General features: G+C 41.0%; 2 protein-coding genes across 2 annotated transcripts; one reads left to right on the top strand and one right to left on the bottom strand.

Annotated features, from left to right (window-relative positions):
- Positions 1 to 233: 233 nt before the first annotated feature.
- yipf4 (Yip1 domain family, member 4) lies at positions 234 to 6,987 on the bottom strand. The gene is made up of 6 exons (XM_041050609.1): positions 6,749 to 6,987; positions 5,852 to 6,005; positions 5,423 to 5,594; positions 4,484 to 4,561; positions 4,268 to 4,381; positions 234 to 4,069 (listed from the first exon to the last, which is right to left on the bottom strand). The coding sequence occupies exons 1-6, from the start codon at positions 6,804 to 6,806 to the stop codon at positions 3,932 to 3,934; spliced, it is 714 nt and encodes a 237-aa protein (XP_040906543.1). The 5' UTR covers positions 6,807 to 6,987; the 3' UTR covers positions 234 to 3,931.
- A 5,521-nt stretch (positions 6,988 to 12,508) lies between these two features.
- exo1 (exonuclease 1) lies at positions 12,509 to 24,117 on the top strand. Its single transcript, XM_041050095.1, has 14 exons — positions 12,509 to 12,601; positions 13,956 to 14,146; positions 14,291 to 14,410; positions 16,814 to 16,937; positions 18,089 to 18,226; positions 18,385 to 18,597; positions 18,782 to 18,969; positions 19,097 to 19,199; positions 19,287 to 19,500; positions 19,728 to 19,914; positions 20,896 to 21,427; positions 21,595 to 21,684; positions 23,079 to 23,275; positions 23,864 to 24,117. Exons 2-14 carry the CDS (start codon positions 13,986 to 13,988, stop codon positions 23,979 to 23,981), a joined length of 2,385 nt encoding a protein of 794 aa, XP_040906029.1. The 5' UTR covers positions 12,509 to 12,601; positions 13,956 to 13,985; the 3' UTR covers positions 23,982 to 24,117.
- Positions 24,118 to 24,607: the final 490 nt, after the last annotated feature.

Below are 24,607 nucleotides of genomic sequence, written 5' to 3'. Positions count from 1 at the left end.
GACAGACACTAAACATGTCATTCAGCATTTATACTAATAAGGACAAATGATATAACAGCGAACATTTTCAACAAAACTAACAACTTCAAATCCCACCACCCTTCAACCATCAACAATGTCTGTTGGGAATTTTTTTCTTAATCAATAATAAAAAATATAGGTAATAAAAAGCAATTAAAAACTTTATTATGAATGATAACAGAAGATTGGAAGTTAGAAAAGGGTGAGAAAGAAACTGTGGTGTTATGACACCTTTGCCACAATGGATGTAACAGATGTACTGTCAGTTTTGCTGCATGTTTCAGAAATATTCACATACAGATAATATCAAGCTCGCAAATAATTATCCAGCTTGCAGTTCTCAGTACGGGTAATGAATGGCTGCCAGTCCTCATGAAACTCCTCAGCAGATTCTCAGAGAGTGAATCTAATGTTCTCCAACTTAGAATTAGACATTTTTAGAGTCAACATTAGAACTTGAAGAGTGGTGTCGGTGAGTGGTGTTTCATCCCTCCACTTAAGAAGGATCAGTCAATTGGACACGTAAAGGCAATATTGCTCACTTCAGTCTATATTTTGGAAAATTACAGTCCTCATCAACCACTCTACATATTGTCTGTCTTGGAATTTTTTTTAAGCTGAGGTCACTCCTACATGCTGTCCATCACTGGAGCTCATTTTATTAATACGACATTTCAGTCCTCAGACCTTCATCAGCCAAAGTTCAGACAGGCAGAACAATACAATACAAACAGCACCATACATATAAATGCAAGGCTTTCATTCGGGAGACAATCTTACACAAGAGGAGGCTGGCAACACTATCTCTGTATGATGTGGAGTTTTGAAATGATGAAGTTAAATTGACTTTAAATAAATAAAACTTCTACATTTATATTTTAGCTTTTATGACATTTGAGATACATGAACCATGAAATGTTTGGCATTTCTGCATGAAAATGGCTCAAAAATAATTATCAAAAAAGTTGTCCATTCATTTCTGGTCAGCTGACAAGCTGAATAGTAGTCATACATATGGGCTGGGTAGGTTTGGTAGCTTCATCTATAACAAAGCATCATATTTTATAATCACTTCATACAGTGGAGTCAAAAACATTTTGTGTTGCAGACTTAACATTAAATGTATACATTTTTGCCCATCAAGCTACAATCAGTAACTCATAAAGAGGCCTGAAACCACTTGGATTCTTCTTGGAGCTGGCTATCAAAGTGAGTAACTGGGCAAGAAGGACCCTGGTCTGAGAGGTGACAGAGAACATTAAGCTATGGGTGATTTTTCAGCATCATGGGCAGAGAGACTAGTCAGAACTGAGGGAAAGATGAATGCAGTGCTCCAGGGCACATGAGACTAGAGCAACGCTTCACCTTTCAGCACGACAATCAACCAAAACATACAGTCAAGACAATGCTGGAGTGGCTTCAGGACAAGTCTCTGACTGTCCCTGCATGACCCGGCCAAAGTCCAGACTAAAACCACAGAGAACATCTGTGGACAAACCTGAAGATGGCAGCTCACAGACACTTCCCATCCAATCTGATGGAGCCTGAGAAGATCTGCCAGGAAGACTGAGAGAAACTGCCCACATCCAGGTGTGGAAAGCTTATAGAGACTTACCCAAAAATAACTGAAGCTGTAGCGGCTGCCAAAGGAGCCTCTACAACGCGCTGAATCAAGGGTCTGAATACTTTAGTAAATGACAGATTTCAGTTTTTGATTCCTAAAGAAGTTTGGATGATGACATCTGTTTGTCACTGTGTGTGTGTGAGGGTAGTTTAATGCGCAAAAACAGTAATTTAATCCATTTAAAATTAAATCTAAAGTTAAAATAAATTTAAAGTGTGCAAAAAGTTAAGGGGTCTGAACACTTTTTATTTTGTATGTAAAATAATCTTAATTTGTAAAGTAACCAGTAGCTAAAAGCTGTCAAATAGCTGCTGAGGAGAAAATGTACAATGTTTCCAAAAGTGAATTCTGAATACTGGATCATGTGCTTGGTAATCTGATGTCCCTAGATGGGCTTCAGAGTGTCTGAGAGCTGTTCTGAGTCTAAATAAGTTGAATGAAAAATACAATTACACACCATAATTCCTGAAGCCATTAAAACGGTTGATTGGGGTGTAAACGTACTCCACTACTTCTGCAGACATAAATGTCACTGACACTGTCACTGACTAATTATACAGTGCTTAAGTGATAAGTGAATTGTCTTTCAATTCAGCATATGATTGATGACAATTTTCTAATCAGTCATTGATCATGTAAAATCTGCTGCTTAGATTTGCTTTTCTTTGTTTCATAATCATCATAAAAATCAATCAACAATCATGTTTTTTTCCCACAACAGGACATAAAGGAAAAGATCCTTTTGTTCTATGGAAACATGTTCACAGACATTTGTTATTCTAAAAATATATCATCATTTGCATCAAAGGCATTTGTAAAGATGTGTAAAATGCCATGAACCAGACAACATCCGACGTGGTTCTACAATCAAGCATCAAGAGTTCTGTGAATTTCTCAAAGCCTAATGTTTTAGCCACACACCGCAGTGCTTGGGTCAAGAAATTTTATACAACCATTCATGGTCCCCAGAAGATGAACTGGTGATTCCCTAATAAGCACCATCATCAGGGCATCATTTTTCATTTGTCCAATACTTTAGTTTATGACCAAATACCTGAAAAACAAAACAAAAAAAAAAAAACAACAACCCCACCAGCCTCAAGTATACTTTGTGGACATTGTCAGCATGATGATTATCTGAGTGTGCTTTTAAATTACAACATTCTCCCACACTGCTGCAACACACACACAGGAAACTGAGGAGCAGGTCACATGGGGAAAAACATAAATTGCGGGTGATGAGACAGACATAACATTTCATGTTATTCCAAAAAATTAAAAAAGTGTTGATGGAATGATGATTGGAAAGTGCTTCTTTATATACTGTAGAGACTTCATGTGTAATAATGATTTTGGAATAGGAAACAAACCCTCTTGTTAGCCTTATACTTACAAACTATTATTTTGAAGGAGGTTATGCGAGTGAATCCAGCCTGTTGAGACCAGCTTCAAAGTTTCAATGTAAAGCATTCTTTAATATTAGTGTGTTGACTCTATGTAACAGAGTAATTAGTCATAAGTAAATACCAGATGTTCAAGTGGCAAATTACTCTATTATTTTCCTGTAGTTATTGATCAAATTGACAAATGAATTCCTGTATTAAACAACGGACAAACAGGAGTCAGGGGGCGAGGAAAACAAGGCACCACATTTAGTAGACAATGGATTCGATCACTCTAACTGCCCCCAGTCCACCTGCTTATGCTGCTAAAATCCATAAATTAAGAAAAGAACACAAGTCTACGAAAATACTATAAGCATCAATGGACATTTCTCATAGTACATCACAGTGCATAATAATAAAAAAAACATTATGCTCAACAGTCTGTTTCTTTCTGTGCGGTGCTGTCTCTCTTCTCCAATCCTTCCTTTCGGCATGAACATGGACACATAAATATTTGGCAGCACATTCATTTCACTGTGACATGACTGCTGATCTCTGTGATTATTTCCAGCTTTACGAAAAACAAGTTAATGCGGAACACTCTATTGCACTGGTGAACGAGAAGTTTGCATACCAAAGTTTAAGCTGTAGGAACATATGCATTTTATTGACCAAAGACAAAAGGGACAAAACTATATACACTGATATATATTCCCAGCATCCCTGTCATCTAGAATTTAACAGTTTAAAAAAAAAAAAAAAGAGAAATAAACACCTTTTTTTTAAAAAAAAAAATCCTGATTCTGTCGTCCTGTACTTTTCAACCCCTCCCCCCTCCCGACCCCAGCGCTCCGGGGGCGGTCACTGTCCATTTAAGGGTCCACAGTTTCAGCTCATCCAGTCACACACCAGTATATAGTGACAGGAAGTAGATGTACAAAAGGAAAATGGGATATATGAGAAGGGGTTTCTTCGTTTTAAATTCGTCTCCGACGAGCAGTGAAGCAGCGCTGTAAGCAGCCCAGAACACGCCGAACAGCTGCAACACGAGACGCAGACAGGAAAGCATCGTTATGTTTATCCATCAACATGTCTGACTCATTTCATTTCAGGAGGCATGATCCGACGCTGTGACATCTTCACCATGCTCTGGATTATTCATATTCAGCACAGTCACTGACTGGCCCACAGACTAAACTGGGAAAAAAAATTCAATGAAAACACCTCTATGACTCACTTTGATTAGTGTAGAGACCACCTCGAACCCTCCAATCACCAAGAGCAGAGGGGCTATGACGATGAGCGGGAGGAGGGAATATCCAATCACTCCGAGAACCTGGCCGTAGGAAACCTACTCCAAAAGAACAACACAAGACTCCATGAGAAAATGTTCAGGTTTAACAACAACAGGTTAAGAGTCAAGTCTGAGGACATTTTGACTGGCTGCTCTTACCTCACCGCCGAGAACACGGGCCAACAGGAAGATGGTCAGTGATCCAAATATCCAGATGGTGATAATCCAAGACACGACCTGAGAAATAAAGGCAGAGTTTGAGTGAATACTGTAAGAAGTTAACACAGCAGTTATTTGACAACTCAGCACCACAAATATGAGTCTTGAAATTCATTCTGATCTCTTCAAACTGAAGCTGCTGATTTTAAATGTCTGTCAATTTAACTAAACCGCCTTTTTGCACTGAGGGGGACTAAACAAACATGACATCATCTGTATCCATTATCACAGGCTGTGCTTCGGTTTCCACTGATCTCTCCCTGCTCTGGGGGTACAAGTTCCTGGAACTAAATTTGGGTGACTGCTCAGGAGGTGACACCACTGGAAATTCAAGTTCCGAGTACTTTGTACTTGGTAGCAGAGCTGTAATTGGTCAAACAGATGTTTTGCTGCACCACCACAAGGATAACCACAACAAACGCAACGCCTGTAGTGCTGTATCTGTAGGGACTGGGGCAACAAATACTGAAAGAAATGGGAACAGAACACACAGCCAAACAGAGGAGGAGGGAAAATTAAAAAAAAAAAAAAAGCTGAAATAAAGATTAAGAATCACATTTTGTGCAGTGGAGCAAAGTGAAAAACTACAAAGTTGTTGGACGTTGGTCTGGACATTTGATGGACTTGTGCCAGCCTCCATTGTCTACTAGGTTGCACATAAGGATTCTTGTGGGATTTTTTTTAATGATGTATATCCAAAACATTAGCGAGGAGGACACTGATACCAAAACCTCACAAGGTTCTTCAATGTTCAGGTTATGGGAAGCACAGTGGGGCAGATAGTTAAGTTCATGTGGAAAAGAGCTAACAGACAGTCTTGGAACAGTGAGGGACACATGGCTGAATTCATGAACAGAGTATTATTTATGTCCTGCTCACCCTGAACTGTCCATAGATGGAGATCATGGAGAAGAGCAGCACCACGGCCAGAGGACCCCAGAAGTCCGGGTTGTCTCTGACCACCTGCCGGTTGTAACCCAGTGATGGCATTGGCATCAGTACACAACGAATCTTGTAATAGATGTCCTTCAGGTCAATGTCCAACTCCTCCCTGCTCACACACACACACACGAGACCACACGATCAGAACTGAAACCCTGCACTCAAGCTGGTTCGATTCAACCTGTTTGCATCAGAACTGTATATAACAGCAACAAGTGCATCGTCGGGGCTGATGTTTGCCTTTTAACTCAAGTCAAAAGGAAATTCCACAATATTCCAAACTGTTTGGCCATGACGTGTGAATGTCGGTCAAAGTCGGTGGTGGTAGGCATGTCCTCAGTAAACCTTTGTTGCAGATGTACTCACAAAAGAGGTTTGCTCTCCTCACTGTCATCGTCCTCCACCTCCAGCAGCCAGCCGTAGCCTCGTTGCCTCAAGAAGGTGGTGGCGTACGGATCTTTCCCACTGTCACTGCCCATGTTTAGTTTAATGTCCGGGGCACTGATGGTGCCGCTGAGTTCTGTGGAGAACATGTTTGTTTATCCACTCTTTTATTACATAGTGATTCATCTGCTGTCATTTTTTTCAAACCCCGTCTGTTTTTCTTTTGCACATCAAACCCTTAAAACAACCGTCTCTACCCATAATCCCTCCAGTGCATAACCATTGTAAATTTGGACTAATAAAAATAATTATCATCGACAATTAAGTGCATGCATACAATACTAAAAGAATCTTAATGTTAAATAATAGAATCAGATTCGAATAATCATGCAACACAGTTCCCACATGATGTTATAACGAGAAAGTGGAAAGTTTCTGAGTGACCAGTGTAAAGATGAGTGAAAGTTGTACATTAGTCAAGACAACTTCACAAGTGTCACAGAGCTGAACAACCTGAAGCGCGGCTCTTTGACGTGTCTTCAATGGAACCGCAACCAGGACGATAAACTAGAACAACTTAGCCTCCAAACTTTCCGTGGTGTTTGTTTACTATCGTGCTTTTCAAGTCAAAATGAACAACACGCAATAGTACTGAAATTATTTATCAGAACCTAATAATAGCTTGCAGATTTAATAACGTAACGTTACAGTAGCTGTTGCAAGGAGAACAGCGTCGGCCCGCACCTAAGTGATACTGCCCGCATTTGTAACTAAGTGACTTCGCTACTTTAATGACAACAAAAACGAGGCACGTAAACAGGTAAGTGGTTAGCTGCTGTAAGGCCTGCTAGCTGTGGAGGTGTGCTAGCATTAGCCTACCTTCAGCCTCAGTCGAAGAGACGAACGTGAAATCTCCGTTGGTGGGAGAGAACTGCATCCTGGATTTTCAATCACCGACACGCTCCTCAGCTCCAGAGAAATGACATTTAAATACGCGGTCAGTGAAATATGCCGGAAAGCGTTAACAACGCTATTGCTTGACCACAGCTCATCGGGGAAGTTAAACTATCATTTTGTTTTCGCTCCGTCTGTCAATATTGCAGCTGAAAGCAGGAAGTGCAGAGGATGCTGGGTAATGAGACACGTCTTACGATGCATTCAGAACGTGACATAAAGCTGGGACATGGGAGCATCTTCGAGAAACTACACTTCAACCACAGACTGAATGAAAAGAGTGTTTACGAATCTTTAATTAAAGTCTGAGGTCAATTAAGAAATATCTTATGTTCAGTATAAGAAAATATATAATCATTTTAAATATCTGTTATTGCATATATGCATAAAATGAAACGCACAAATTTTTATGAGTAAATACGATAAAAAGCTCCCCATGGAAAAATGTACACAGTAATAAGTACAAATGTGTTTGGTAATTAGAATATTTTAGTCCTACATATGTTCACCAAGGTCCAAGCCACTGAAGCAAAAGAGTTCACCTGTTAGAGAAAAACTAACTACATGTATAACAATGTGCACATATAAGCAGTTATTCTCAGTTATGTTCACTTTCCTTCATGTAATGCAAGGCATCAGAAATAAGCTAACAAGAGTCTACAGGCACGCCAGCAGCTCTGTGAGGGCCAAAGCAGTGAGCTAAATGCTAACGTTAGCATGCTAATGTGCTCACAGTGATAATGTTAACATGCTGATGCTCAGTAGGTAATTTTTTTACCATGTTCAGCATCCTGGATGAGCATGTCAGCATTATGCCATTGGCTAATTAACACTAAACAATTTCCAGCTGTGGCTGAGGACTTTGCAACTGGCCAAATATCCAGATATATGTACAGTTAATCTTCTGAGGAGCATGAGTGTGTGTAGCAAACTTTATAATAATAATAATAATAATACATCAAATTTGTATAGCGCTTTTCCGGGTGCTCAAAGATGCTGGACAATGGAAAAAAAAAAAATGGTATGGTAATTTGTTTCTTTTTTTCCTCTCTTTTTTCATCAGATTGCTTCACATACTCTCTCCAATAGGGAGATGCTGTAGTTGTGTACATTCTGATTCATTTTCTTCCAGCTGTCCTCATGTACATTAGTTTTATTCCTAACTACAGTTATTGTAATTGAAGATGTAATTAATGTGCCTTATTAATTTGTGATCACAGTTTTCTGTGATATTGAATTTCAAATAAACCTATTATAATGTAATGCACTGAGTGCATTTTCTCTTAACTAGAGAGTACTGGCCAGGTTTTTCAAAATGTACCATAAATCTCATAATGAATTTAACAGGATGCTTTGGTTTAGTGTTTTCAATGTCATTAAACATTTCTATTGTTTATGTAGTTGTTTAAAGCTAATACAGATATAGATCATCAAACTTAGAGCTAGAGCTTCATATATACCGTAATTGCACATTAAAAACTATTTATTTCAACAATTGTATTAACCATCCGCATCACCAGAAAGGCGTATAATGTGCCGGTGTAGGCGGGCGTGGAGTGTCCCCATGTTCTCACTCAGACCCTCTCCTACCCCGCTCCAAAAAACCAAGACGGCCAAATTGCAAAAACTCGAGGCTTCTAAATGGCAATTCACAGCAAAGCGAATTTTTCCTGCGGCAAGATTACATGCAAAATCAGTGCAAAGACCCGAATAGCCGCAAATTCGCATCAGGCAATGCAAGAAGACACAAATACGAGGCTGCGACAGTTAAAAATATTTCAAATTGAGTGAGCCGTATGTCTCCAGAGAAATGCAGATCACCATCTACTCAGCCAAGAGGTGACCCATAAGGTTCAATTTAAGCGTCTCTCACACCGACGATAAATTTTGGCATTAAAAAGCAACAGTTTCTGGATCATAGTGATGGTGCTTCTGGTAATTCTGTAAGGATAAACACATTTTTCTTAGGGACTCGTTCTGTGATACTAACAAATATTTGTAGAATAATCTGGGTTTGTACAGCGTAACAATGATTAATGTTATTTGCAGTATGGTACCCACTGCTCGCTAAATTGCACTTCATTATGTAATGAAACACACCTGTGCCTACACAGTAGAGCTGAGAGCGTTGATTCATTATTACACATAAACTACAGCCACACATGGCTCTTCGGTGTATGTGCACCTGGGTAGGATGAGTACACACCTGAGAGCAAACCAATCTTAACTCCCTCTCAGCAAGTGCGCCCTTTAATTAAGGCTTCAGTGCGGAGCCAGGCTGAGCTCCTGCTGCTTTAGATTCATACTGCCTCATGCTGTGGATGAATTCAAAACTGTCAGTTTGCAGACTGTCTCTGTTCCTTCTCTTCATCTCTTGCTCATTTCAGGTGAATCAACCAATCAGAAACGGAGACTTAAACACTAATGAGTTTGAAGGAGTATCACTTCAGATGGCCCAAGTGCAATGGTTTTGATCCAGAGTATCTACAGCAGCCTTTGCATGCCATTAAATCTCAGTAAGTGTGATTGTTAAAACATCCATGCATATATAGGGAATTACTGTCTCTGTTATGTATCTGTATCTTGCTCCAACAGCATGTGGTTATAATTCATCAACACTTCTTTGAATCGTTGTTGAGGTTGTTTTTGATCAACACGTGATCACTAGGTGTCACTGTGGAGACAGGTTTTGGACATTGTTTCGAAGTCCCACACCAGAGATGTCCAAACTCTTCCACAAAGGGCCTTGTGAATGCAAGTTTTTTGTTCCAACCAAGCAGAAGCACACCAGACTTGACTCACTTAATCAACTGATCTCAGTCTTCAGACAGTTGATTGGTCAAACTGTGTGCTCTTCATTGGTTGGAACAAAAACCTGCAGCCACACGGCCCTTTGTGGAACAGTTTGGACACCTCTGCTCTACACAACTGCTTCAACTGTTTTAGTGTTTCATGAAGCCTCGCTCTGCCCACCACTAGGCAAAGGTGTCCAAAACAAAATTGAGAAAACCATGAGGAAGAAGCAAAGCCAAGCACACTAGGGAGGAAAACAGGCTGGAACTCTTGACGAGCTGGCACAGACAAAGGGGAAGACACAATTTAAAAACACTAGGGGGTGGGGAGACAATTGGACACAGGTGCAACACATTAGGGTAGGGCAGGCAATCAAACAGGTGGGAAACACAGGAGGGCAGAAAGTAAATCTGAAAAGAGACAGAAGGTTAGTACTACAAAATAAAACAGCAAAACAAAATAGGATGACAAGAGGGAACAAGAAAACATCACCTGAATTGGTGTGACTATATACTGTATAGAAAAAGGATGCTGACTAATACGTCAGTCCAAATTTTCCCATTGGTGTTCAACTGGGTTGAGATGTGGACATTCAGACCTGGACCATTCTCTTAGTGTCCACCACGCATGCTCTCGTCCTCTCATGGAGGGCATGGATTAGGATGACTCACTGACACTGGTTTCTGGTGCAAGGTTGTTCACACACTTTGAAAATTTATTTTATGAATGAAAAATGAATAAAACTGTCAAAACAATATTTATAAATTATATTTCTGGAGAACGAGGCACTGATGCCATCTGATAGGCTTCTGGTACATTATCTTCAATGCCTGTTTGTATAATGACCTTAAGGGTGTGATTGTTGTTTGTTTTGCCTGACCCCAAGAAGTTATACAGTAAGACAAGTGGGAAAATATCATAGTGTGCATAAACTGCTGTGCAGCCTTGAGAGGTATATATGGCGGAAGCAATTTAAGTTTGTTTTGACAGTCTTTTTACATGTCCATCAAGCTGGGAATCTGAGACGAAACCTAATATTTTAAACTTGCTTACCTCTTCTATCTCTCTCCCATCAAACTTCACCTCCTACCTTATTTATATAAAAAAGATCTTGATTGATCTCTCAAATCCTCTTGTAACTGTACTGGTTGGAATTTTGCTGCCAATTCCAAAGCTGACTGCATAAAACAATTATTAAATTAATTTGTCATTTTAGTCCTGTCATTACTATACTACATCATTTCTCTTCAGTTCCACCACTGGCTTTTTTTGGATGGGGAACTCGATTAGTTAAAGTATTAAGGCGCTTCCAGAAAAGTGAAGTGAAGATGAACTGTTGTTGCTGACACACTCTGACATCATGTCTGATCAAGTCCTGCACATTCTTAGTCACCTGATATTCTCATATCACACTGATGCAAGAGCATCACGCTCATCAGCTGAGCTCTGTGGACCACAGTCTGTAACCCTGTCCACTAATGTCTGTCCCATAGATCTAAATGCAGATGTCAGTTTAGTCCATGTTCCTGTCTCCTCTCATTTGTATATAGCATTTGTATCCATGCCTCAGAGCATGATGGGATGTTATCTGTGTAACTGTATCATGCACTTCACCTGTGTGGAAGCATTTGCATTCATTATTTTCCTCTGCTCATTTATTTTTTCCTTTAATTTGTCACCTGTCTGTATTTTGGAATCACCATCAATAAGGACAAAGATTCCAGATGGTCATTGAACTTTAATCTAATCATAGATAAGGTCCAAAAAAGTTCACTGGGTGGCTGCAGAGACATGTTGTTGTTTTTGAGAGGTAGAACCAACTGAACCAGTTATGTCTCAACTCACCTATGCAGCTTTGACTCTTGAGGTAAACAAGGCCTACAAATTTATGAAACTAGGAGGCCTTGACTTTGTGTAACACTGCACCCAGGAACACATGGGAATCCAAACTCAGACACTCAGAGGCAGGCTGATGCAGTGAAGTATATTTTAATAAACCCAGGTTTACAGGGAAATGGATGGAAAAGGGGGAATTCAGACAGGCAAACAAACAGAACAAAAACACAGTGAAATGAACTGGCAAAGTGTGAGGGGAACAGAAACCTACTGTTTGACTCTGCAAATAATTATTTTGTTAAAGCCAGTTAATTATATCATTGGCAAAAATACTCACTTATGAATGTAAAGTGTCCAATTGCAGACCACCTTTCTTAGTATATGAAACAGACTGAAAGCAGTGGATCCAAACTTCTCTAAAAACAAGAAAACTTTGCTTTACAGTTTTTGTGCTGTAATATGTTTATAAAATATTCTTGTCCATTGTATTACTGTCTTGTAAATGGGCTTTGTCTCATCCTTTGGTTCTATTTTTATATTGTTATTTGTTCATTAATAAAAGTTTATATCATTAAGAAAGGACTCCTGTAACATTTTTTGTCTGTGGCTGGCTTGACAGTGTAAGAAGTAGCACATATTTTCTTAAATTCATATTTAAAAGCACAAACTTGCAAGATTTTTTTTTAACTGGTTCCATTGTTGAAAAACGCTGGCCTGAGAAATAATTAAAATACCCTGTGGCTTTTGCCTTGGCTGTGGATTCTCCCAATGGCAACATACTCTCGCGAGAATGGCGTTTCATAAAGAGGCGAGGGCGGGGACATGTGTATGGCAAGAGTATGTCGTTCATTCTCCATCGGATGATTATCGGACAACGGTAACACCTGTGGGAGAGGCTGTGATAACAGCTGTTGTTGGGACCAAAGTAAATAAGAATCAGGACGTCGGCAATGTAAACATGTTGACACGCTGTTGTCGTCACGGTTTAGAGCCAATCACCTTTTTTCTCTTAATCCCGCCTCCTCGGTCCATCTGGCCAATAGCAGCAGCTCATACTGAATGACTTCTTTTGCCGCTAAAACTGAATTCGCCCCGGATTCCACATTGCCGAGCTGCCTTTATGAGTTGGATAAGAACAGCTGGAGATAAGTAAGTTTTAATTTGGCATTTCTTGAGTTTGACGTTAGTGTTGTTTCTCGTGTGTGTTGTCTTGGTCAGTGTGTGTTACCTTTGAGTCAGAGTCTACACGAACTTCGACATTCAGCTGCCGTTATGCGTTTTGTTATCTCATATTGTGCAGTTCCTTAGAGAATTCTGTATTGAAAACGTTCAATTTAAGGGTAACTTGCTTATCAGTAGACATACACAGGTCTTAAAAGAGACGTCGATAACATATATATTTTTTCTCAGTTAATGTGATAAACCCGGCTTAGCCAGTCCCTTCTTCAGTTGCCGTTAACGTTGGTTAAAATGTCAGCTCTAGCTGACGTTTAGCGTTAGCCTTGTCCCGTTCTTTTGGTGGATGGACATTTCTTGAATAACCGACGACTAAACCTGCAAATAGGGATGCGATGTGTCTGATGCTCTTCGCGTTAGATGTGAATAATTTTTTTTATAAAGTCTTAGAACAATAGGTTTACAAACTCTTTCCGTTTTACGATTAGTATAGCAATTCAAAAATGTTCATACATCTAACTTGGTGTACAGTGTGTGTGAAGAAAGACATAATGTATGAAAAAAAAACATTAGTTTTGAGGTGGCATTTAAAAGAGGACACTAGCTTTGTCTTCCTAAGATTCCTTGGCAGAGAGTGCCATAGCTGAGGGGACAGGGACAGCAAAGGCTTGAGTGATAGCAAGCTTCAGAGCTCCCAGCAAATCTGCAGCCTTGGAGATGATCAGATCCATGGTCAGGCCTTTAAAATACTTCATAAGTCTCATTGTAAGATAATTACCAGTAAAAACATTCACAGACAGATAGATAGAACCATAACTATATCTACATCCACACTGTACAGTGGTAGTAATGTCCTCTTTCCTGTGTGGAAGTGGAGCTCCTGTACTGATTTCATCTGATCTGATGGCGTGTTCATATTTTTCCGGTGACTGATTTGAAAGCAGTAACCCCCGGATGGCTGCTCTTATAGTAGTGAAGGATGATGTCAACTGTATGTTTTAGAAGAAAATAACACCAGAATGACTTATGTGCAGGTGGTATTGAGTTTGACTTAGTCACATTTGTCTCTTTTGTAGTTCTTTGGCCCCAGTTTTTGAGAAGAGGAGATGCCAGACCCTTGTCTGTTAATGTGTTTTCCTCTTGCTGTATGCACTCAATTTTAAGATTCATGCAGCTTTTATCGTAGCTTTCTATATGATGCAATTTTAAGCATATTCTTAATATATTATCAACAGTGAGCTTCACTGCTGGAGGATGTGCCTTTCCTCATTGAAAGAGTGAGTGTGTGTTTTTTTAAATGAGTATTTTCCTGATCGTTTTCTCACAGGTTCAGTGTTGCTCAAACCAGCAGCAGAAAATGGGAATATCTGGACTATTACAGTTCCTCAAAGATGCAGCAGAGCCCATCAGTGTGAAGAAATACCGAGGCCAAACAGTTGCTGTGGACACATACTGCTGGCTGCATAAAGGAGCATTTTCATGTGCTGAGAAGCTCGCTAAGGGAGAACCAACTGATCAGTATGCATTTTTATTTATACATTTTTTTTTTTTAAAGAAAAGGTTTTCAGAAGTATGTCAATATTAACCATATAATCTACCTTTTAATGTGGGTTGAATGTCCAGAGCTGATTTTTGCTATTTAAATTTTTTTTCCAAACCCAGGTATGTGTGGTACTGCATGAAATTTGTGGACATGCTGCTGACCTTCGGTGTCAAACCAGTGCTGGTGTTTGATGGACGCAATCTGCCTTCCAAACGGGAAGTGGAAAAGGCTCGCAGAGAGTGAGTATTTACTGTGATTATGGAGGAGTGTGAATAAATTGGAAATAATGCTGTGTAGAGAGTTTACAGTGGAATGGGGGACCCGAACAGCACCATATTTACTTCAGTAAGACATGGAAACATTTAGGCCACAGTCAAATAGGAAGTCATCCCTGAATAACAGTAATGAAACTAACACTAAATCCCCAGTACAACATAACATTCGCAAGACTAAATTTGAGGCAACAAATCTAAGAGTCTGCAGTCATTCTAGCACTGGTACTTTGAGCTGAGTGAGCTAACATGCTGATGTTTAGCACATAGTTCCTGAATGTGCTTCTGCTCTACTACTACTCTTATACTGAGTAGTAGAGCAGATATAGTAGAGCTGGTATTGGCCTGCTGGAAGGTGTTGCTGTGGCTGACTCACAGGCTACCAGGCTTCCGACTCCCTCGTTGGCTGAGACAGCGAACAGGATGAGTAGGTGTAGGATGTAGGTGAAGGGCTGGGTGGAGCCTAATGTGGCGGGGAGAGGGAGGGGTGGGAGGAGTGGAGTCATTTCCCTTCAAGTCTCATTCTAGCTCTATCTTGATTTCCAGAACTTGCATATTTGTAGTTGTAAGTAACGCAAAGTCTGGTAATTGTTCTTGTATACAGTGTGCCGTTGTTTCAGAAAAAGAAGAAAGTACAAAAATATCAGAGATTTATTATCTGTGTATCATTTACAGAATGTGTTCAGTTCTGAATTGGATTCAGTTTGGCTCCACAGATTTCTTAGATCTCTTTTGTGCTTTTTGTTAGGCAGAATATGATACGGTTTCTAGATTACCTCAGTCATAGTCTGGCATTTCTGTACTCCAATTTCTATTTTATGTATTGTGGAAAGTGTATAATTATATATGCACTGATACCAATATATCAGCTCGATTATTTTGAGGGTCTGAACGTCTCCTGTGGATGTCTGATTTGTGGCATCTGTTGGTGCAGCTAAAACTATTCATGTGTCCAAAGACCACAAGTGAACCTTGGGTTTCACATAACATGATTTATTTTTTTTATTCTGTATCTACATATCAAAGTGGAAGAAGCTCTGATGACAAACTTCGTTTTGAAATTTATGCTGTCATCACCCGTCAACCCCATCATGATGTCATGATGGGGTTTCCCCTTCTATGGCTCTGAATGCATGCTTGTGTCAGCATGGAGCATACAACTCACTTCCACAGCGTCATCATAGCTTAAATATAGACATTTTTAAATATGTAAATAAAGCTGTTCATTTTCGGAATATATATATATATATTTTTTTTTTTACCATGTCACACATCTGTCAGGTGTGGTTTATCTAACATGACACATATTCAGAGTGAGAAACAGCAGCTAGTTTCAGTAATAACACTAACACAATCTACTACACAAAGTTAGCTCTACAGATAGTGAGAAATGACTTGCGACGTCCTCAACCGTCAACAGGAGGAATCAGTTGAAAATGTACAGGCTGTAAATCATACAATGTGATGCCACTTTGTACATGATGCCGACAAAGCAGCGGGAAGCATGGACAATAGAGAAGTACAAGTGAGCAGGAAGTCATGGGACACCTTCTACTGGGATAAGCTAAGCCACTGGATCCGATTAGTGCTGAAACCTGATATTGATTGTCATCTAAATCACTCATTAAGAAAATAAATTCTCGGCAAGACTTGGGAAGATAAAACAAATAAAACGACAGAACGAATAACGGGGCCAGCATTGGGGGAAAAGAGACGTAGCAGGAAGGAACTGGGCCCTCGTTCAAACCAAAATAAACCGAGGATGTTGCACCAACAAAGAAAGGAGTCCATAACAGAAAATAAAACTACATTACCATTTGTTTCTGAGAAAGACGGATGGCCTGTGCCAAATACAATAATCCAGTGTTTTTCCATACCTGGTAACAAACACGCTCAGACAATGCATGGTTTGTTTCGTGGACTGCATTCCAAAACAGCAACAGAACAACACTGTTAATGTTCGAAGACGCTGAGAGGAATGTACAGACTTGTTGACAGGTGAGACCAGACACCCCCTCCCTCAAACAAATTCTTTAACACCGAGGAAAAGGCTTCTAAAAATCCTCGACAAGGAACCGGAGTTGTATTTGTTACTGTCCTAATATTCTCTTTGCTGCTAACAGTATTGACACAACATTACCACCTTCACCTGAGGCTTTTAGACACGTTCTACAAAAAAAGACATCACTGAGACGGCCGTCCCATTGTAGATTCATATCGTTGGCCAGGAACAGACTTCAGTTTCAGGCCAAATCATCTTTCTCTACGTCTAATTTAGTTTTTACAATGTGACTTTGTTCCAACTGTATTAAATCTGACTGAGGTGCAGTGTTGCATTATTAACTCTTGATTCATTCATGTGCCTTTCAGGCGCAGAGAAGCTAACCTTCAAAAAGGCCGACAGCTGCTACGTGAAGGGAAACTGTCTGAGGCCAGAGACTGTTTCACCCGCTGCGTTAACATCACACCAGCCATGGCTCATAATGTTATTAAGGTGAGCCTGGAAGCTTTTGGACAGACATCTTCATTTTTCATCATATGCTGATGTGTGTTCTTTCTTTCACTGATGGACAATGTCTTTAGAGACAGAAAAGGAAAGGGACATATATTTTTAAAACACTTGCTCACTATTTATGAGTAAATTAGGACGCCAGCAGTTGTGATTTTAAAAGCCTCACAGAAAACAGGAGTTACAGTTGTAACTGGGTTCAATGAATTCTGGACGACCACCAGAGATGGTGTGTAATAACCTGGATGTGCATCGGGTTGAGACCTAGTGCCAACAATGTCACGTGTGACCTGGGTGACACATGGATTCTGATAGAGGAGAGGAGAGGTCATCTACAGAATCTACTCGTCAAGATTCAGAGCAACTGTGAACAATGGCAGAGATCCAGAATTCATCAAACACCACTTACAGTTGTGACTGCCATTTTTTCTTTTTTTCATTCCTCCTGACCGCAAGACTGCTGCTCAGTGGCCCCCACTCCTGCGACGTCCTCACACTGCAGATTCAACAGCAAGGATAAATGCAGTCTTTCCAGACAGATATCTGATCACAGTGTTTCCAGAACAATGGCAAATCCCATGAAGACACACACGCATAACATATACTATAAAGTTGTGTGTAAACTGAGTCTTCTAATATATAGATAAACCTTTCTCCAAAGATAACCGGTTGCATTACACACACCTTTGGGTATCTGCAGGAATAGATCACCTCCTTCTCCTTACAGTGCACAGTTATACAAGTGCGTCTGTGACCTTGGTTAGGTAATATTGTAAATTTAAGGGGAAGCGGAGGCAAAGCAAGGACAACGTTCGCCTTTCAGTAATAATTACAGGTAATGCTAAACCACCTGAAGTCTCTGAAAAGTCTTTGAAGTCTCAAGGTACATTTGGAAAACATTGAAATGCACGGACACTGCTAACCTCAGAGGTCCCCTCCAGTCTCTCTTCTAACTTACAAACTATTCTTAGCGACGTTAAAAATGAGATGAAAATATTTAATTTAGTTTCCTAAGTTACTCTGTGTCTTTTACTGATTACATGCAGCAGTGTTTAATTTTTCTGTTTTTTTTTCTTTTCTTTTTTTTAAACTGTATGTGATTTTTTTTTTTCCTTTTTCAAACATTCTTAAACCAGGCTGCCAGGGCCAAAGGGGTGGACTGTGTGGTGGCTCCATATGAAGCTGATGCTCAGTTAGCTTACCTCACTAAATGTGGCTTGGCCCAGGCTGTCATCACAGAAGACTCTGACCTGCTGGCATTCGGCTGCAAAAAGGTATCAAGTACCGGGACCATGGTCTGCATTTTCCAGCTGAATATATACATTTCATACACTGCTCTTTCTACACTGACGTAACCCTACTCAAATTAAAGCCAAACATTGCCCTGATGTAAATCAGTTGCCCAACTCGATCATCTTCCACAATCCTTTAGGTGATCCTCAAAATGGACAAGCAGGGCAACGGTCTGGAGATAGACCAAAGTAACCTCGGCCGCTGTCGCACCCTGGGGAACGTTTTCACAGAGGAGAAGTTTCGGTACATGTGCATCCTCTCTGGCTGCGACTACCTGGCCTCCCTGCACGGCATCGGCCTGGGCAAGGCCTGCAAGCTGCTGCGGCTTGCCAAAGACCCCGATATTCTCAAGGTGAGACCGGTTGAAGTGGATCAAGCATTTAGCAAACCTCGATAAAAGCATTTCCTGTCTAAATAATCAGCTCATTGAACAAAAAAAAATGGCATCACAGTGTAAAAATATATACTGTAGGTGTGCAATTAAAGTCACACACATAAATATTGCTAAAAATGTCTCTGCACGTTTGTTGTGTCAGGTGATCAAAAAGATGGGCCAGTACCTGAAGGCAAATCTAGTCGTCCCTGAAGAATACATCGAGGGATTCACCAGAGCCAATAACACCTTCCTCTACCAGCTGGTCTTCGATCCTGTCCGGAGGAAGGTCGTACCTCTCAACCCCTACCCTGAGAACGTTGACCCCGCCACCCTCAGCTACGCTGGACTGTATCCTCCTGTCCTGAATCCCAGCTAATGAAAGTCTGACCCCTGTAAATTTAGTTACACCCTTAAAGTTCTAGAAACGAGAAAGTTCTGTCCGCCATTGTTTTGTCCTTGACAGTGCTGAATCCAGTAATGTAGGAGATGACAAAGGCTTGCAGATGGCCTTAGGAAACCTCGACATCAACACAATGGAGAGGATAGATGACTTCAACCCAGACAAGCCCATTCCACAGGTATCAGATCATAATCACTTAAAAGCATCCTGGTGATCAAAAATGTTGCATTTAATTCACAAGAACTGTGCAATTTTTTTTTCTCAGCGATCTAAACCTCGCAGTCAGCACTGGAATGACTCACCAGCCCCCACCGGGCCTAGTATCTGGAGTGGAGGCATCAAGCCAGCCCCACCTGCCCCGGTGTGCTCTGCTGCTTCTCCAGACAGGCCTCCCTCCACCAGGGGGAGGGAGAGAGTCATCAGTCTAGAAAATCTGAATTTGCCCTGTAGAGAGCAGCAGGTGAAGAGACCAAGAATAGGTGAGCTGTTAGTGAATGTGAATGTGCAGGCACTGTACCTGCTCCTTTCATCAAACTGAGACTGTGGCAGCAAAATTCTAGGATGGTGATACAAAAAAGTAGCAGTATAGCCTATTATGACAAATATTTATACAAAGGTGAATAAATTATTGATGAGAAACACAGGCTGCTTATTCATATGATGTACAGCTTTTTTAAAAATCTGCTTTTTTTTTTTCCTCCCAAAGACTCTGGTACATCAGACCAGGACATGCTGCAGCAGTACTCCACCCCGAGTCAGAAACGATCCAGGTCAGACCCCCAGCCTGACAAGCCCACGTTAACCTGTCAGTCCCGACCACGCAACCGCTTTGCCACCCTGCTCCAGAGGAGGAACCAGGAAGCAGAGGAGGACAGCCAGACCACATGCAGCAGGTCACATCTCATGGATTCAACCACATCTAACCATCCCTTTTCTTGACCTTAGTTAAGTCATTATTGACTAATCTAGAGACAGCACAAGCAGTTAGACAGTTTAACCCTATGCATAAAGAATTCATGTTGCCTCTAAACACATTTGATTGTGTTATTTGAGAGATTAGTTGTTTTCCTTGAAATCCTGAAAGCGTGGTTTTGATTCCTAAAAATGAATAATCTGCAATTTGAAAATTGTGTGATTTTTTAAAACTATTTTCTTTAAGTTGCAGCTAAGTTACAGCTGCACCTCAGGTAATACAGTAGTAATTACTTGTTATTTGACTGTTTTAAAATAAAGACAGCAAAAGCCTACCGTCTAAATAAGATTATTAAGAAGCTGCTCTGACAAATGAAACACATAAAAGAAATTGGAGCGTGTGATGGTTAAAAAACAGTAGAGTCACCTTGTTAACTTGAGGTAATAGTTTTAAGTGTATTCACTTTCTCTCTGAGAGTGAGATAAGATTGATAATCTCATATCAGTGCATCAAGTATGGACAGGGAGGCAGAAAAGGGTTAGCCAGCATGTAGTTAGCTTAGCTCAGCATAAAGGGCGGGAAGCATGGGGTCAAAGCTAACCTGGGTGTTAAAGTGGGTGGTGTAACACAGATAATGGGTTAAGGCACCTTCCTCTGTTTTTGGACTCTGTAACTCAGCCGTGTCAAAACAGTTTGCTGTTGGTCAACAGTACAAAGTTCACCAAAGTCACCCCTCTTGACCTAATTGCTGATTCCTGTGACTCCAGTAAAATCAGTGGATTTTGGCTTTTGGTTTTTAAATGCTAATGAGAATGGGGCTACAATGGGGCTATCTTTTGTCATGGCAGTGAGGTTGCCAGGTTTGGTAGACTTATTTTTATCCTAGTCCTGCAGCTTTAGTGTGGATTAAGACTAACACTGTATATTATCCTGATGTGGTTGTGTTTATTCCCATATATAGATTCTTCACCAGTTCCAGTTCAGCAGCCAGTCTGGGCTCTAAGGAGTCTCCTCAGGAGGATCTGTCTCATAGTGTGGAGCCCACAGCTGTTAGTCCCACTCAGGACAAGTCCTCTCCCGGCACCCAGACCAATGACAGCGATGGTCCCAGTGTTCCATCTGTGGACACCCCCAGCCCACCAAACACTACATCACCCAGTTCAGCCAGTCAGGGCCTCAGGTTGTTCCACTGGTCTGGTAGCTCCTCTTCCATGGACCAGTCAGAAACTCCTAAGTCCACCTCAGGCTTGGCTGCCTTGCAGCAATTTCAGTATAAGAAGGAGAGTTTGTCCTCTTCTTCAAAGACCCCTAGACTCTCTGGAGACGCATCGTTGTCATGTCCACCCTCCACTGATGGAAACCCAGAGGACAACGGCGACCTCCCAGACTCCCTTTCATCTGAGGACAGCGCCTACTTCTCCCAGTCTCACCTTATATCCTTCCATAAAGAGGAAGTCTCCCCCTCCTCCTCCATCCAGGAGGATGCAGTATGCGTACGTTCATACCAGTCTTCATTACCCTTACACATCCTTTGTAGTTGGGCCAGCCTTCACACATACATCACCTTCAGAGCCATCATGACTCAAGGGTGGGTGTGCGGGAAGCTATTTTGGTAGTTTGGCTTTGTGCTCTAATGTGCATGTTTCATGTGCTTCCTCAGGAAATGAATTCACAGCAAGATTCGGAGTCGGAGCAGAGTCCCCCACACACAACTAACGCAGATAAGAAACCCGGCCTCCTGAGATCAAAGGTGGGTTTGTACCTGAGTTACATTAAATAGTTTGTAGTTTTAATTCCTATTTATTTACCGTTGGCCAGTGAAGAAGGGTTGTGTCAACCTGCCTTTTAGAGTAACTCCTAATACATTTCATTAGTGTGGGTTTTAGTGTCCCTTGTTAGCATTGCACTTGTGCAGGTAATGAGGTTGACAAGGAAATAAACCATAAAATATTACCTCCAACCCCATAAAGTCTTAATGGCATCTTGTGTGGCAGCGAAGTACGTCACTCATTAGGCTGGAACAGAGAGAGGGGGGTGGCAGTATCTCTCCATCTACTTCATGTCGCTAAACAGGTGTTGTATAACCATTAAGACACTTCTTAGTTCTTAGTTGTGCATAATGTACAATTGTCCTGCTTTATTTTTAGCAAATTCAACAGTATAATCGTGCTATTTTCAACACGTTGTTGTTCAGGATTACTCATCTGAATTATCTACTTTCTTCTAGTACTTTTCAGTGACAGTTGTAACTACCTTTTTTATTTTCACTCAGCAGTGCGACAACAGCCTTAACTGCACTTGTGTACATGACTCAGGCTGCCTTGGTGGCTTTGTTGTGGGAAGTCAGTCTTTCTCCCGGTGTGTGAGGGAAGTACGAGCACACTGCTGCAGCCACAGAAAAGTGTAGTCATGTTACTTTAGTCGGGGGGGGGGGGGGGGGGGGTTGGACCCAAGAGTGGGAGGAGAGAGATGCTTCACTGCCCCCCCCCCCCCCCCCCAACTAATTAAACTATCTCTGTTTACAAACCTCATCTGTTTTTCTGTTCCTCATTTTATTAGAGCTTTCTAAATGTCTGCTAAATGACAATGCATGTAGTCATGGATTAGATCATTGTTGTTGGGTTTTCTTTTCGCCGTGGTGGAAAATGTTACCTGTGGAAACACTGAAATGTTATTAGGTTAAAATGTATATTCAATGGTCTGCCTTCATAGCCAAATGCTTAAGACATAACAGCAGTACCCTTGGTTCAGTTCTGGCCAGTGAGCTCTGTTTCATGTCATATTCCTCATTCTCCCTGAACACCATCTGCAATCCATCAAATAAACAAAAAAATTCTTTCATTAAATCAATATTTTATATTATAGTAATATCTTGGCAGGTGTATTTTTTTAAAATTAATTATACCAATAACCACATCTGTAAACAAATCTTTCTATATCACCTCACTGGACTCCTTGTTGTGGGGAAACCACAAGTCTGTGTGGAAGCCTTTGAAGCTCCTACAACACACACACACACACACACACACACTGGCTAGCATGGCCGCAGGCGACATGATTTAGAAAAAATGAAGTTGAAGGCAACAGCAGTACAACACTGTGTGTTAACCTCTGTGTTTTAATCTTGGTTCTCTGTTCTTCCAGCTTTCAGGTCTGTCAAAGTCAAAGTCCAGGAGCCAGGGTCAAACAGCAAAGGTGCTAACGTTGGGTCCAGCCAGGGCAAGCGGACTAAAGAAGAAGTCTGCGGGTTCTGGGAAGAAAGCCTGCCCCCCCAATAATGAGAACAACCCCGGTGTCCAGGCCACCATCAGCAGTCTCTGGAGGAACTTCAGCTTCAAAAAGTAAGAGAAACACTCAGGTTTCTTGAAGTAGGATCATCAGCACAATGTGAAGAAATAACAGTTTGGACATTATGCCATGGACGTCTGTGTTTTGTGTCCCAGAGATATTCACTGAGTTAGCATGCTAACCAGCTAGTCACAGCCCGCTATGTTTCGTAATACCACTTTATACCTGAAGAGGCGATGGTGAGTCACTGTAGCGTGCAGTCTGCCCACAGTCCAACATGAGAGGATGAAGAAGCAGTAACAGTCGTCCTCTCTCGGGGACGTTCCTCCTCTCTTTCCTCGGGCTCGGCTGTCGATGCTGCTGCTGCTCCAGCTCCAGCTGCTCTCCCTCTCCCTCACTTCTTTCCCTCTTCCTCCGCTTCTCGTGGCTCGTCCTCTACTCCGGCCACCACCACGTCTTTCCAGGAAACACGATCAGTTACATGATCAGACTGCACGGGGAAACCTGTGAGGAAACCCATTATTCCTCAACGCAAAACTCCCCCATGCTGAGGTTAGAAATATCTTTTTGCTGATAGCCTCTTGGAAATAAAATCACATATCATACGATATCAGTATAACCATGACGCTCGTGTTTTTCAGAGATACCCAGAAGATGAGTCCCTGCAGCGAGCCAAAGCCCATGTCTCCAGTCAATGACAACGTGCTGGCCATCACGTCCCCTCAGAGGGACATGAACCTAATCACCGGCTTCTCATAGATGCTTTGAGTGTTTGGACACAGCGCTGAGCGCTCTGTGTGGCACTGAAGATTTTAAACATACCATGTATGTCAGTCACTTCTCATCAACTTGTATTTGTTTATGTGTAGTTTTAAATAAAGTAACTTCCTTCTGATTTGAGTTTTTCCTGCTCTGGGATTTGAGTTTCTTTCACTATACACAAGTAATCCAATTCAGTTTTATTTATATAGCTCCTTCCACAATCAACATTGTCTCAAAGAGCTTTACAGAGACCTATCTTAAGCAGAGTGGAACATTAAGCATAGTAATGTGTTAGAAATAGATGCGTAATATGTTCTAATTATTATCTTCCATTTATTATCTGTTTGTTCAACACAACAGTCAAAGAATGTGTCACGTAGTAAGACTGCTGTCTGATGTAAAAATGCACAATGCATACTTGAGTGTTTACTGAAAACGCTCTGCCTACCTGTAAGCCGAAGAATGATAAGACTGTTGTGTGGTTATGTCCTGAGACACAACAAGTCTTATCCGCCGCTGCTTATCTGACTGAGCGCAGGCTTTCCATCATTGAGTGAATGGAATTAGTTGTGTTAAATAATAGTATTAATAGTGTCTTGTTTTTTTTTTTTTTTTTTTTGTCG

Source organism: Toxotes jaculatrix, chromosome 11, assembly GCF_017976425.1.
Source record: "Toxotes jaculatrix isolate fToxJac2 chromosome 11, fToxJac2.pri, whole genome shotgun sequence".
Taxonomy (NCBI): domain Eukaryota; kingdom Metazoa; phylum Chordata; class Actinopteri; family Toxotidae; genus Toxotes; species Toxotes jaculatrix.
The sequence above is the reverse complement of the archived record's forward strand: the minus strand, read 5'-3'. Positions and strand labels throughout refer to the sequence as shown.